The 15,109-nt window shown below is 39.2% G+C and overlaps 1 protein-coding gene across 5 annotated transcripts in view; it reads left to right on the forward strand.

The window, feature by feature from the left end:
* map2k5 (mitogen-activated protein kinase kinase 5) overlaps positions 1-15,109 on the forward strand; it is a 274,682-nt gene that overhangs the window by 86,572 nt on the left and 173,001 nt on the right. For all 5 annotated transcript variants that reach the window (XM_043677181.1, XM_043677180.1, XM_043677182.1 and 2 more), the window contains exons 6-7: positions 7,382-7,449; positions 8,475-8,523. In XM_043677181.1, coding sequence (XP_043533116.1) covers positions 7,382-7,449; positions 8,475-8,523 — 117 coding nt within the window. The remainder of the gene's footprint in view (positions 1-7,381; positions 7,450-8,474; positions 8,524-15,109) is intronic.

Here is a 15,109-nt window from a genome sequence, read left to right on the forward strand (position 1 = left end):
GCATAGGCCATGTACCCCAAGAACTGGCTAAGCAAATCAAACAGCTAGCTCCACTGGCAGGTTGTAAAAGGCAGATTAGAGATCAGCGCTCCCACACTTGCAAATCTGAAACAAAAATTGCTGAACAATCTGGAGTATGCTAATAATTACATCGATAACCAGTATAAGATGATCAATCAAGTTTGTAACTTTGCTCATTTATGCTTACTAGAAGTGACATGTATTTGTATGCAAAGATCCTTCACATGGAAAAGGAATATGTTCAATCTTGAAAGTGTATTAAATGATCCAGAAGCAGGCGAACTAGGAGTTCTGTTTTCCTTTCTCCATGGCAACACTTTGACCATTCAGCTCCCCTTTTCTCCTGTGTAGTAAATTGTTGTGATCATTTGAAATTTGGCATTCTTGCATTCATTCTGATCAAAGCTGTGGCAACATGTCTCACTTTTCAGCATTCAAATTTTAGACAGTAAAAATGTTACATTGCAAACAGAATTCTTTCAAAGGCTTTGTTTTACTTTATGCTCCTCTTTGCAAATAATTTTGCGACAGAGAATTGGAGTTGCAATCTATTTTAGATTTTTGCACAGATTGTAGTTATTTTTAATGTAAGGTCATGCACCCATTTTGTTCAAGACCTCTCACCCCCAACATTATCATCAAAAGTTGTCCAATTTTTAACTGTTGCTTCAGCTGTAAAATCAGAGCATGTCAGTAAAATTTATCTCCACCAGCAGGGAGAAGAACATTACAGAAATAAATGCAAAGTATAAAAGGAAACCAGAAGTGTTAGAATTTTGCATCTGATGAAGGATAAAAATATGAAATGGTATGACTAGTCTCCTGTATAAATGCTGACTGCCTTGTGTATTTCTAGCATTTTCTATTTTTATTACTGAGGCAAATATATTTGTCATACTAATTTAATACTTAGTCCATACCTGAGAATTAATTTGATTTGAGAGAATTTTAAAAACTCACAATTGAGAAATGGTCACAACGATAATAATTATATTAACCATTTTTTTCAGGACCTGTAGAAGGTAGGAGTGTGGCTAGGCAATTTTAAAATTACATTTTGAGATGTGACTGAAAATTTTGTGTGATCACACTCAAACTAATATTCCATTTTGGAAGCTGATGAGTGTCCTGTTACCTTGGAGGAATGCAGTCCATGACAAGCTTCTGGCACCATAAGCGACTTGACTATACAGGGGGAGGAAAAAGAATGGAAGAGCAATAGTGATAGAGGATTTTTTAGTCAGGGGAGCAGACAGACATTTCTGCAGACAAAGCTTGACTCCAGGATGGTGTGTTGCCTGCCTGGTGCCAGGGTCAGAGGTGTCACTGAATGGCTACAGGGCATCCTGAAAGGGGAGGATGATGAGTTAGAGGTTATCGTACATAGTTAAAAAAATCACACAACACCAAATTATAGTCCCAACAGGTTTAATTGGAAGCACTAGCTTTCTGACCGCTGCTCCTTCATCAGATGGCTGAGGAATAATGTATAATTTCAATGTATAATTTCATTTACATCACTGTAAACGTTTGCTACAAGTTCTGTGTCTTACAGTTGTGTACTCCACAACCATCTGATGTCGCAGCAGTGCTCCAAAAGCTAGTACGCACTTCCAATTAAACCTATTGTACTATAACCAGGTGTTGTGTGATTTTTAACTTTGTACACCACAGTCCAACACCGGCATCTCCAAATCATGGTACATGGTGGTATCTTTGATATGAGCAAAGTGAAGAATGAAGTCTTGCATCAAGAATTCAGGCAGCTAGACAATAGATTATAAAACAGGACCTCAATGGTTCTATTCTGTATGCTACTCCCGGTGCCACAGGCCAGTGAGTTTAGAGATAGGAAAATAGGACAGATGAATGGGTCTGGGTGGGTTGCGCTTTGGCGGGTCGGTGTGCACTTGTTGGGCTGAAAGGCCTGTTTCCACATTGTAAGAATGTATGTCTTAAGAGTTGACACAAGAGGGAAGGTTTTAGATTCCTAGATCATTGGGATTGTTTTTGGGGAAGGTGGGACATGTCCAAACAGTCTGCACCTGGACCACATTGGGGCCAACATCTTTGCAGTAGGTTTGCTGGTGCTATTGGGAGAGTTTAAACTAGTTTGACAGGGGGAGGGGACACAGAATATTGTGGAAACAGTGATGCATCATGCAACAGCTATGGAATCAAGTCACAGTGAGTTCAGCCATGTTGAGTGTTGAGAAAGTAAGGCAAGGTTGGATGGTCTTTACTTTAATGCTAGGAGTGTGATAGGGAAGATTGATGAGTTAATGGATTTGAACGTGGAAGTATGATATTGTTGCCATCACAAAAACATGGTTGAGGGAAGGGCTGGAATGGCAACTCATCAATGTGGGGGATAGAATTATAGATGAAGCAGAGGTGGTGTAAACAGAGTGGTGGTGTAGCAATATTAGATAAGGAGTCAATTACAGAATTAAGTAGATATGATATCTTGGAAGGGTCTTCAAACAAGGCTTTGTTGGTAGAACATAGGAATGTTAAGGGATGGCTACTTTACTGAGAGTGTATTATTGGCCCCAAAGAGTGAGCAGGAAATAGAGGAGCAAATATGTAGACAATTCATAGGTGTACAAGTGTAATGATCAGCTAATAATACAAGGGCAACTTTCCCAGCATAAATTGGGATAGTCATAGTGTTCAGGGTTTAGAGAGGGTTGATTTCTTGAAATGTATCGAGGGAAGATTTTTATATCAATATGTAGAAGGACCAACAAGGGACGGTGCAGTGCTGGATCTGGTTTTGGGGAAATCAGCTGCTAAGTGTATGAGGCAGTGAGGGAACATTTAGGCAATAGTCACTATAACACTGTATGGTTCAATTTGTTCTGGACAAGGAAAGGTTCAGCCTGCAAAATCGACTTTGGATCGAGGAAGGCAGATTTTATTAAAATAAAGCAGGATCTGGTCACAGTAGACTGGGAACACTTCTTTGCGGGTAGGTCTACAGTGGAGCAATGGGGTTCATTCAAAAAGGAACTAGGGAGACAACAAGTCCAACTTGGACTCTTTAGAGAGAAATCTAGGACCAATAAGTTCAGAGAATTCTGGATGTCTAGGACAATTCACGACTGGATAAAGAAGAAGAGTAGGGCTTTTAACAAGTGCAAAGGGAGCAATTCAGCTGCAGCCGTAGAGGAATACAGGAAATGCAGGAGGGAACTTAAGAAAACAAGCAGAAAATTAAAACGGCGATGTGAGAAAGGATTTGTGAACAGGACTAGTGAGAATCCTAAGATATTTTATAAATACATTAAAAGGAAAAAGCTAACCAGAATAGGGCCCATTAGGCCCCAAGGGGCAACCTGTGTGTGAAGCCACAGTTTATTGGAAGGGTGTTGAATGAAAAATTCTCTTCAGTGTTCTTTCTGGGAAAGACAAATGTAGGTACAGAATTCAGGAAAGGGGAATGTGAGGAACTTGCACAGTTTTACATTGGAAATGGGGAGGTGTTAGAGGCTCTGTTGGGCTTAAAGCAGATAAATCATCTGGACTGGATGAATTGCATCCCAGGCTGCTGTTGGAGGTGAGGCAGGAAACTGCAGGGGCTCTGACACAAACTTTTAATTTCTCTCTGGCCGAAGGGGTTGTGCCAGAGGACTGGAGGACAGCTAATGTGATTCCACTTTTTAAAAGGGGTGGTAGAGAACAACCAGGAAATTACAGCCTTGTGTGTCTCAGTTTAGTGGTAGGTAAACTATTGGAGAAAATTTGGGAGGGCAAATTAATACCCACTTGGAAAGGCATGGGTTAGTTAGAGATAGTCAGCATGACTTTGTCAGAGGGAGGTCATGCCTAAGAAATTTGTTAGAATTTTTTGAAAATGTGATCAAGTGTCTGGTTGAGGGAAATTCAGCTGAAGTAGTTCATGTGGATTTTAGCAAAGCTTTTCACAAAGTCCCAACTGGAAGACTAATTAAGAAGTTTAAAGCGTATGGAACTGAGGGAAACTTGGTGAGATGGATCAGAAACTGGCTTAGTTACAGGATACAAAGGGTAGTGGTAGAAGGCTGTGAGTGACTGGAAGCTGGTGTCTAGCAGTGTACCACTAGGATCAATACTAGGATCCTTATTATTATGATTTTGTTGTGAGAGGAATGTTAAGCAAATTTGCAGAGTGGTTAATAGCAAAGATGATGGTTTTAGGTTACAGGAATATATAGGTGGTTTGGTCAGATGAGCAGACATGTGTTTCTTCCAGTAAGATGGCGGTAGAGTAGGCCTTCTGAGCCCAGGGCTTGTCTGCTCCACCTGCTTTTCTTTTATTTCTCTAGCTTCTCTTTTTTTCTATATTTTTTTTACTTACCTCTTGATGAAATGTTCAATCATGGTGATGACATCAGCGGCAGTGACTTGGCCCAGCAGCATGGACTCTAATAGGCCCAGCAGTGTGGATCCAAGGTGCTGGAGGCAGGTTTGGGCTCACAGCAGCACCTGCTTCCAGCCTCTTAAGGCGGCGATGAAGTGGAATTTGGGTCAGTGCGATACCCAGCACCATCAGTGATGTTTGCATTGGCGAGGTCCAGCAAGGACTCGTAGTGGCAAAGGCGTTGGTTAAGATGAGATGGTGCTGAAGGGTGGCAACTTTCATTGCAGTGGTACAGTGAAATGGATTCGTGTCTGGCCACCAGGCCCATGACCGGGCTCTTAGCAAGAAAGACTGTAAAGTTGGACACTTGCTTTGTTTCTTCATTTTTCTGCCTTTACATTCTATGTTTTGGTTTATTCTGTGTTTAAGATGGTGTTGGAGAATGGTGACACTATACAGTACTTTTCACTGTATTTTGTAACAAGATACATATGACAATAAATATATAAATCAATCAAATAAATTAAATCAGTGGCAGATGGTATTCAACCCTGATAAGTGCAAGGTGGTGCACTGTAGAAGAAGAAACCAGATGAGGGAGTATTTAATGAATCACAGGATATTGGGTTGTTAACAGGAATGAAGGGATTTTGAACTAAATATTCATTGATCTCTGAAGTCGGCTGAGTATGTGAATGGGATAGTTTAGAAGGCATGTGTTTTCATCAGTCATGACATAGAGTATAAGCGCAAGAAGGTAATGTTGGAGATGTGCAAAGCATTGGTCAGTCTACAACTGGAGTACTGTACGCAGTTCTGGTCACCTTGCTACAAGAAGGATGTGATACCTGTAGAGGGGTTTCAAGAGGGACTTCACCAGAATGTTGCCTGGGACGAGAAATTGAGCTATCAGGAGAGACTAGATAGACTTGGATAATTTTCTTTACAGCAGAGAAGACTGAGGGAGAACATGATTGAGGTGTATAAGATTATGAGGGGAATGGACAGGGTGAATAGAGAGTAGCTGTTCCTCATAGTTGAGGGGCCAATCGTGAGTGGGCATAATTTTAGGGTAAGGGACTGCAGATTCAGAGGGGAATTGGGAAAAACGATTTTCACTCAGGTGGTGGGAATCTAGAATGTTCTGCCTGGGAAGGTAGTGGAGGCTGGAAACTGTACAACCTTTGAAAAATATTTGGTTGAGTACTTCAAATATTATAACCTTCAAGGATATGGGACAAGTGCAGGAAATTAGGATTAATGCACTTTTAGTGATAGTTATCTCAATGCAGACTCAATGAGCTGAAGTCCTTTTCTGTGCTGTATAAATCTTGAAAAACAATCATTATCAGATAAAGAGTAATTTGTTTTGTTACTTCAGTGTTCCAGAAATGTATGGAGTTATTAATTTGAAGTCCTTAATAAACCTTTCAGGTTACAATGATATTTACTGTTCTATCAGAATGTCTTCCAGAAACTTGATTATTTAACTTGTAGATATTGGGGATTGTTCTCATTGTTTGATGCAAACTTAGCCATACCCTATTGTGAAATTTCCAAATCTATTTCAAGATCAATTGTGATTCTAATAAACAATCTGATTACATTAAATGATTATAATTTTAATTATGAGTTTTAAATTTTTTTGTGGGTCTCATGCTGATGTAACTCAATTTTTCTGTTTATGTTAGTCTATCAATATCATATGTGTGTTAAATTTCACTTCTCGTTGAGGTGCTAATTATTATGTATGCATAAGCATATTACTTTAATTCCAATAAAAGGAAACAAAGCAAATGGCGCAACATGTTTTGACATATTAGAAGTGAACTTGTAACCAGATTTTCCATTCCCTGTATTCATTATAGGCAGGTGCTACTCATAGACGCCAAATTAGGGGCTGGCAATTTCAAGGGTCATTGATTTCTGGAACTCGCATTGCTGAAAACAAAGTATCGCATTCAATATTTAGTCTTATGGAATAAGTAGTACTGCCTCAAGAAACATTGCTGGAGTCCATTTTGTGTTAATTTGAAGATGGGTGGGTGCTTAATGGTAATTTTAATGGACTAGTAACGTAGAATTCAAGCTAATGTTCTAGGGAAATGGTTTTGAATCCAACAATGACAGATGATGGAACTTGAATTCCATATAAAACCTGGAATTAAAAACTAGCCTAATGGTAAGCATGTAACTATTGCTGATCGTTATAAAATCCCACCTGGAGTTCACTTACGTCTGTTAGGGAGGAAAATTTACATCCTTACCTAAATTGGCCTGTATGTGACTCCTGACACACAGCAATGTGGTTGACCCTTAACTGCCATGAACAGGCATAATGAAAGCAATGTCTAACAACTCCTCAAATGTGAAATTTATTGTATAAATTTGCTATTGCCTCTAGCAGTCAAGAGTGTGGTGCTGGAAAACCACAGCAGGTCAGGCAGCATCTGAGGAGCAGGAGAATCGACATTTTGGGCAAAAGCCCTTCATCAGAAACTCCAGAATCTGCAGTCCTCACTTCCTCCTATTACCTCTAGCAGCCATGTCATCAGCATATTCGTACAATGCTAGTAGACAATATAAAGGAAAATAGTCATGTTGTGGTAGTATACCTGTCCCTGGTCCAGATGGCCTGGGTTCAATTCCCACTGCTCCAGTGGTGTTGTCATAACATGTCTGAACAGGTTGATTAAAAATATCTACAATACAGAGTATTTTGAAAAATATGCAACATGATTGTCTGTTTAAACATGCTGAAGTTGTTTCTAAGACATCGTTTTGAATAGTATCTATCCTAGTGTTTTAAATAAGTCTTGTTCTTAGTTTTCAAGAAGATAGTGTAATTTAGTATGCTAATGTCACGCGCAAGTAGAGAGTATGCAAACATCCACATGCCTAGCAACAAGCCAATTAACCTTCAGATGGAAATGAGAAATCTATGGTAAATTACAGGTTAATTAGACTGCTGTCCTCAGCCCATGAATGACTGATAAAAACTCCTTTATCTGCCTGCAGGTAAATACACGGGCAGGGTCCTCTAATAATAGCTGCCCAGCAGTCACAGAAGGCCTGCCGAACAATAGGTAAGAGTCAAGAGCAGAATCAAAAACGGCTTATGAGATATGTTCGCTGCATGACAACTAATGGTGCTAGATTCAAAATTGTTAAACTATATAATTTTAGAGGTGTTTCTGCTGGGAATTCTTGACAAAAATGAGAAAACCATAATTATAAAGAGCATATGATGTTGGAATTAATATTTATCATTTGCTTCTTTTATTTCAACTGTTACACATTAAACTATCTAAAATTGAATATTTTATTTTTTAATTTACAGTACTGGTGCTGATGTACTTTCTTGTATTCTAGGTGAATTTCGACTCATATCGCAGGAATACTAATTATTAAATTCATGTTCAAGTTTGATAATGTTTTCTTTTCTACCTAATTTTACTTTCCTCTCCAGTCCTTGTTACAAGAGTATAACTTTTAGGTGATATATTGTCCTCGCATAACTTGCCCCCATTGGCATTCTTCATATGTAAACCTTGAGGGTGGTTGTTATTAGGTTACTCAGTGGGAGACAGACTCACTGGTGATTTTGTCTTCTTCACACCTGGCCAGCACGCATACCAGCAGGGGTCATGGGAGAGCACTCAGGAGGAGGAATCATAGCTAATGTACATGCAGGTGTACCTTTTTTAGTTGCTGAGGCTAATTATAATATTATTCTTGCTCACATCCTTGCTGAGATCTTTTAGTTCAACGCTCAAATCTGTCATTATGACTAGGTTTCACACTGGGTTGTGGCCTTACCAACTAAGTCTGGAGCTAGCTGCTTTTAAAAAAAAATATTTGTTTTTAGGATACTGAAGAAGGGAGAACTTAAAAAAACTTAGCCTTTTTTCTGGATTAATTGTAAAAAGCAATTTGGGTTTTTTGGTGCAAAACAATTAATTACATAATAAATCAGCTTAATGACAATGTTTTATAATATTTCTTTGAGTTCTGTAGAATACAGTTTCCTTACTGCTATGTTAATTAGTTTAGATTGTGTCTGTATACAGTTAGATGCATTTTTAACCACTGCCTTTCTTTTCTTCATCAGGTTGAAGAAATCTTCTGCCGAACTTAAGAAAATACTGGCAAATGGACAGGTAGGTGATGGAAGTTGCATACAAGTAGAATTCTAATCTGTTTAATTGATAAGTAATTTACCATTAATCACACTGCCCAATAAGTAATTTACCATTAATCACACTGTCCACACTATAGACAGTCTGAATCCACATTGGTATTGGAATAAATGCTTCGATTTTAAAATAAAATATGTGTTCAGTCCATCGGTTGCTGAAACCCTGGCTGAGGACCAAATTAAGAGCACGATTAGGACATTTGGCCTTTCAAGACTAATTTGTGATTGAATAAGATCATGACTGATTTGTTTGAATTCCAAATTCCATGTCCCCATCTACCTCTGATAACCTGAAACTCCTTTGCCAGACAAGAATCTTACCACCTCCACCTTAAAGTATTCAGTGACCACCTCTGCCACCTTCTGAGGCAGAGAGTTCAAAGTTGTACAGCCCTCAGGAAAAGAATTGCCTTCATCTCCATCCTAAAAGGATGATCCTGAATTTTTAAACAGCGTATTCTAGTTTTAGATCCTCCCACAAGAGGAAACATCCTTTCCACATCCATCTTCTAAACCAAAGCATCCTTTGATCTTCTAAACTCCAGCGAAAAAAAGTACAGTCTGTCCAATCTTTTCTCTAAGGCAACCTTCTCATTCCAGATATTAATCTAAACCACCTTTGAACCACTTCCAATGTATTTACATCCTTCCTTAAATAAAGAGACCAAAACTGCACAGTTATTTGAGATAGGTCTCACAAATATCTTGTATAACCAAAATATAACTTCCTTACATGTATGTTGAATTGCTTTTTTTTAGATTAGATTAGATTCCCTACAGTGTAGAAGCAGGCGATTTGGCCCAACAAATCCACTCCAACCCTCCGAAGAGTAACCCACCCAGATCCATTTCCCTCTGACTAATGCACCTAACACTATGGGCAGTTTAGCATGGCCAATTTACCTGACCTGCACATCTTTGGACTGTGGGAGGAAAACGGAGCACCCAGAGGAAACCCATGCAGACACGGGGAGAATTTGCAAGCTCCACCTAGACAGTTGCTCAAGGCTGAAATTGAACCTGGGTCCCTGGCGCTATGAATCAGCTGTGCTAACCACTGAGCCTTATTACTTCTGTAATAAAGACTAGTGTTCTACCAGTTGCCTTAATTACTTGCTATATCTGCATGCTAACTTTTTGTGATGTGCACACGAACACCTAGATCCCTCTTCACCTTGGAAGTCTGTAGTCAATATCTGTTTAAATAATATCTTGCTTTTGTTAATCCTTCTGCCATCACACTTTCCCATATTATACCCTGTTTCCTGGTGTTTGCCCATTCAGTTAGCCTATCTATATTCATCTGCATGTTTGTGATATAATTTTCACTACATACGTTCCTATGTAGCTTTTTGTCAATCTGAAACTTTAGCTACCATACTTTGAATCCAAGTTATTGATGTAAAAGATTAAAGGCAGAGACCCTTTTCAGGTCCCCACTTGCCACATCATGCCAACCTGAAAAAGACCCATTTATACATACTGTCAGTTTTCTGCCAGCAGCCAATGTTCTATCCATGTTATTGTCTACACCATGAGCTCCTACCTTGTGCAATAATCTTTTATGTGGAACCTTGTCAAATGTCTCCAATATTCACAATGCATTTCGCTCCTTCAAATAATTCCATTAAATTAATTATACATGATTTTCCTTTCTCAACACCATGCTGATTCTTCCTAATTGTCCTGAGTGTACGAAGTGTCCAGTTATGATCTCTTTAATGATTGATTCTGGCACTTTACTCACATCAAACATAAAACTAATTGGCCTAAAGATTCTTGTTTCATGCCTTCTTTCCTTCCTGAAGAGTAGGGGTATATTTGCTACTTTCCGTTCTGAGGAACCTATCCAGAATCCTAACAAATTCTAGAAAACTAACATAGCGTATCTCCTATCTCATGATCCATCTCTTTTAACACCCTCAGATGAAGTTCCTCAGGACCCGAAGACATCAACCTGCAGCACCATCAGTTTGCTCAGTACCACTTGCCTTGTGATTATAATTTCACCAAGTTCCTTTCTTCCTTCAATTTTCTGATTTACAGGTGTAACTAGGATGTTTGCTATATCTTCTATAGTGAAGACAGAGGCAAAATATTTATTTGTTATATCTACCACTTTTTTTAATGTACTATTTACTTCCTATTCTCACCCATTAGAGGAGCAACACTTACTTTACTTACCCTTTCCTGTTTTGGATACATGTAGAAAAAATTGCAATCCCTTTCCACATTTGTAGCTAGCGTCTCATATTTTAATTTATTTGCTCTGTTATTCCTGTTAGTCATTGTCTGCTGTTCTTTGCATTCTGAGCAGTCCTCTGGTATGCCGCTCATCTTCATGCATATATATGCTTTTTCCTTCAGTTTGATACTTTTCCTTAACTTCTTTTATAAACCAGAGGTAGTAGGTCCTTGGAGGGTTATATTAGAATTATAGAATCCCTACAGTATGGACGCAGGCCATTCAGCCTTTCGAGTCCACACTGATCCCACCAAAGAGCATCCCACCCAGACCCACACCTTCCTCTATCCCTGTAACCGTAGATTTCCCATGGCTAATCCACCTAGCCTACATCTCCTTGGACACTTGGCCATGCTACAATTACACATATTCACTTAACATGTACATCTTTGGACTGTGGGACTGTGGGAAGGAACTGGAGCAGCTAGAGGAAAAACATGCTCACATGGGGAGAATGTTCAAATTCCACAGACAGTCGCCCAAGTGTTGTGAGGCAGCAGTGCTAACCACTGAGCCACCACCCTGACTGAGGAATGTACTTTTCTGAAATATCCCTTTAAATGCCTGTCACTGATTTTCTATTGAATTATGTTCTTGCCTAATATCCCAGTTCACTTCTCTGAGCTCAACTTTAATGCCCACACAATTGCTCTTATTTAAGTTTAAATTCTAGTCTTAGATCCACACTTCTTCCTTTTAAAGCCAGATGTAAAATTCAATCTGAGAGGTGCCCTTATTTGGAGATTATGAATTAATCCTGACACAATGGTCAATTCCTGAATGTGTTGCTCTAACAATCTATCTCAAAAGCATTCTATAAATTCCTTATGGAGATTGTCATTACCAATCTGATCTTTTCATGTTTATACATATACATTTAAATGACTCTACATCATTCCTTTACAAGAATCATTTAATATTTCTTCTTGTATACTTCTTCCTATGTCATTGTTTCTGTTTACGCGAATGTAGATCCATTTAGTTACTTCTTACCCTTATTATTCCTCCTCTCAATCCAAACTGATTCTACATCCTGAATTGAATTGTATTAATTTTATTGTCACATGTACTCAATCACATGAGTATAGTGAAAAGTTTACAAACTGTCACTTTCGGCATCATCTTAGGTAACATATACCCAGGCATAGATTCTTGGTACAAAGCAAAAAGAAGCGAAAGCAAGTTAAGAAGTTAAACATTACAGTTCTTCTTACTGAAACGTAGAAAAACAAAGAAGCACAGTTAATAGTTCAACATCAGAGTCCATAAGCACCTGGCTATACTGGGCTCGCACTCCTTACAAGGGCTTGACCTCACCCCCGCCACCACCTCGGGCTGCCTGCTCCTGCTTTCACCGCCTCAGGCTGCCAGCACAAGATCTTGCCACTGGCCCCCAGAACTGTCTGCTCCCGCTCTCACCTCGACTGCTTCCAGTGCCTGCTCCCGCTCTCACTGCCTTGGGCTACATGCTGCTGCTCTCGCAGCCAACTGCCTCTGGCTACATGTTTCTGCTCTCCTGCCACTTGTGATGACTGCTGTCAATGTGAGAGACCTCTCTCACCATATTCAGCTAGCCTTCCCCACACTGTCTTGATCTCCACTATAAAACCTCCTCCACACTGCACAAACATGCATCTCAATGAGGTAAGTAGATTAAACTAAGAAAAAAAAGTAGTAAAAGAACAGCAAAAAATGAAAGATATAAAAGTAAAAATGGAAAGAGCAGATAGGCCACCCTGATATCTTGAACCAGGCTCACCTCTTACAATTGCACCAATACCAAATTTGAATGAAAGCGTTACTCCTCTGTACCCCTCAATATTGAGAATTCAGTCCTTATCATCCTGAAAATGTGACTCCGCAATGACTATCAGATCATATTTATTCACTTCATTGTGTGCTATTAGCTAATTTACTTTGTTATGAATGCTGCATACATTCAGAGACAGAGTCTTTAGTTTTCTTTCTGTTATCTTTGTGACATTTCATCGTTACTGTTGCCTTTTTTTGTCTCTGTCCTTTCCTACCATTCTCTGACCTTCGTTTTCCGTATTAGTATTTTGCTCTCCTACCTGGACTCTATTCCTTGATTTTTTTAACATTGCCATTTGACATTTACACTAGATTGGCTCTTCACCCAACTTTTGTAGTTTAAAGCCCACTGTATGTCCCAAGTTATGCAGCTTACAGCAACTCCATTCCTCACTCATTTCAGGTATAGGCCATCCCAACTGTACAAATATGACTCCCCAGTCCAGTGCCTCGCATTCTGAACCCATTTCTCCCACATCAGTCTTTGAGCTATACTTTCACTTCTCAAATCTTATTCATCCTATGCCAATTTCCATGTGGCATAGGTAGCAATCCAAGGATTATTTCTCTGAGCTTCTGCTTTTAAATTTAACACCTAGCTTGTCATACTTAGTCAGCAGAACCGCTTTCCTAGTTTTACCCATGTCGTTGTAACACATGGACCTCAACCACTGGTTCCTCTCATTTTATTGCAAATTCTTCATGGGCAGCATGGTGGCTGAGTGGTTAGCACTGCTGACTCACAGCGCCAGGGACCCAGGTTTGATTCCTTCCTTGGGCGACTGTCTGTGTGGAGTTTGCACATTCTCACCATGTCTGTGTGGGTTTACTCCAGGTGCTCCCGTTTCCTCCAACAATCCAAAGGTGTGCACGTCAGGTGAATTGGACATGCTAAATTGCCCATATTGTTAGGTGCATTAGTCAGGGGTAAATATAGGATAGGGGAATTGGTCTGGGTGGGTTACTCTTCAGAGGGTCAGTGTACTGTAGGGAATCTAATCTAATTTAATCTTCTCTATTCCACAGCACATTTCCTGAACCCTGGTACCAGGCAGATAGCATAGCTATCTGGACTTAATCAAATAAAGACTTAAATAGTTTCCTTGCAGGGCTTTCCATGCTCCTAAATTTCAGCTCATCCAAAAATAACCCATCACTGTATCTTTCTAGATGTCCATCTGGTTTATCATCTTAGACTTACAGTGTTACATAAGAAATAATGGACTGATTGCAAGGTAAAATTGCAAACAGTAAAGTATGCAATGTTTTTATATGAGAGATTAAAAATGATTATCCCAAAGTCTCGCCACCTATAACTTTTCTTTCAAGGTATAATACCGTGCAGATTACGAGGTGATGTCCTTTTCTGCTTCAGCACCTGCTCCACAAGTTTTTTTCTTTACTCTTATAGATAGTAAATAATTATTGAGGAATAATTGCAAGGGTGTTTGTAACCTTCTGGTATCTCACCCAAGTGGTCATTTTTGATATGTAAATATAGATAGTGAATTCTTTGGTATTTTACTTTCTAACAGGGAGATTCTGACCAAGTCTGATTGTCTATTCACCCGATTCTCCATTTGCATTTTTCTACACAAGTCATGTAGTAATTTTATTTCCTCTTGGTTTACTTTATCACAGTCACTTTGTACAATACTGTATAAATGCAAGTTGCTTGTATAGTGTTTTTAAAATGGGCAAACATCCCAAGTTGCTTCATAGGAGTGTAATAAGACAAATATTGACAAAGTCAATGAAGATATGTTAGGATGGGTGACTTAAAGCTTAATCAAAAAAAAAATTGAAATACTGTAAATTTTAGGGTTCTTGTCATTTAAGTACCTGTCCCAATATTAGTTTGTTAATGTAAAACTTTAACCAGTAAGCAACAAGAGACAGTTTAGTGCAGTAACTCAGGAAACTTTACTGAAGTTACAAATACTACTTGTCAAAGCAGAGAAGCAACTTTATGGACATGCAATGACTTTTGCTTCCTGATTCAGCTTCGGGTACACTTTATCACCTGGTCTGTTGCTTCCAATGCCTTCAGGACCTTCCAATTCCCAATACACAGCAAAATAATCCAGTTTCAAACACCTTGTGTGCATGCTGTCACCAAAAACTGTTGGTTATTTTCTTTTTAAAGTGCATGAATCTTTATTCAAATTCCACCACCAGGAAGATAGGAAAACACCCGGGTGGCCAGTGACAAACACTGCAGGAGACATTTTATTTTATTTTTTTTCATTTTCTTTTTTTTACTGTCCAGGTTTTTTTTTTAAAAAACCCCACACTACCACCTAAGTGCGGTAGTGCTTATTTTATCCCCAGCACCCATGGTGTGTGTATGTGCAGGTGTGAGACACAGTGAAAGACACAAAGTGCACAAATCTTTATTCAATTTCCACCACCAGGAAGATAGGAAAACACCCGGGTGGCCAGTGACAAACACTGCCCTTCACATCAAAGGGCAAGCACACCTGTTTTTTTT

Source organism: Chiloscyllium plagiosum, chromosome 36 (genome assembly GCF_004010195.1).
Source record: "Chiloscyllium plagiosum isolate BGI_BamShark_2017 chromosome 36, ASM401019v2, whole genome shotgun sequence".
Lineage (NCBI taxonomy): Eukaryota > Metazoa > Chordata > Chondrichthyes > Orectolobiformes > Hemiscylliidae > Chiloscyllium > Chiloscyllium plagiosum.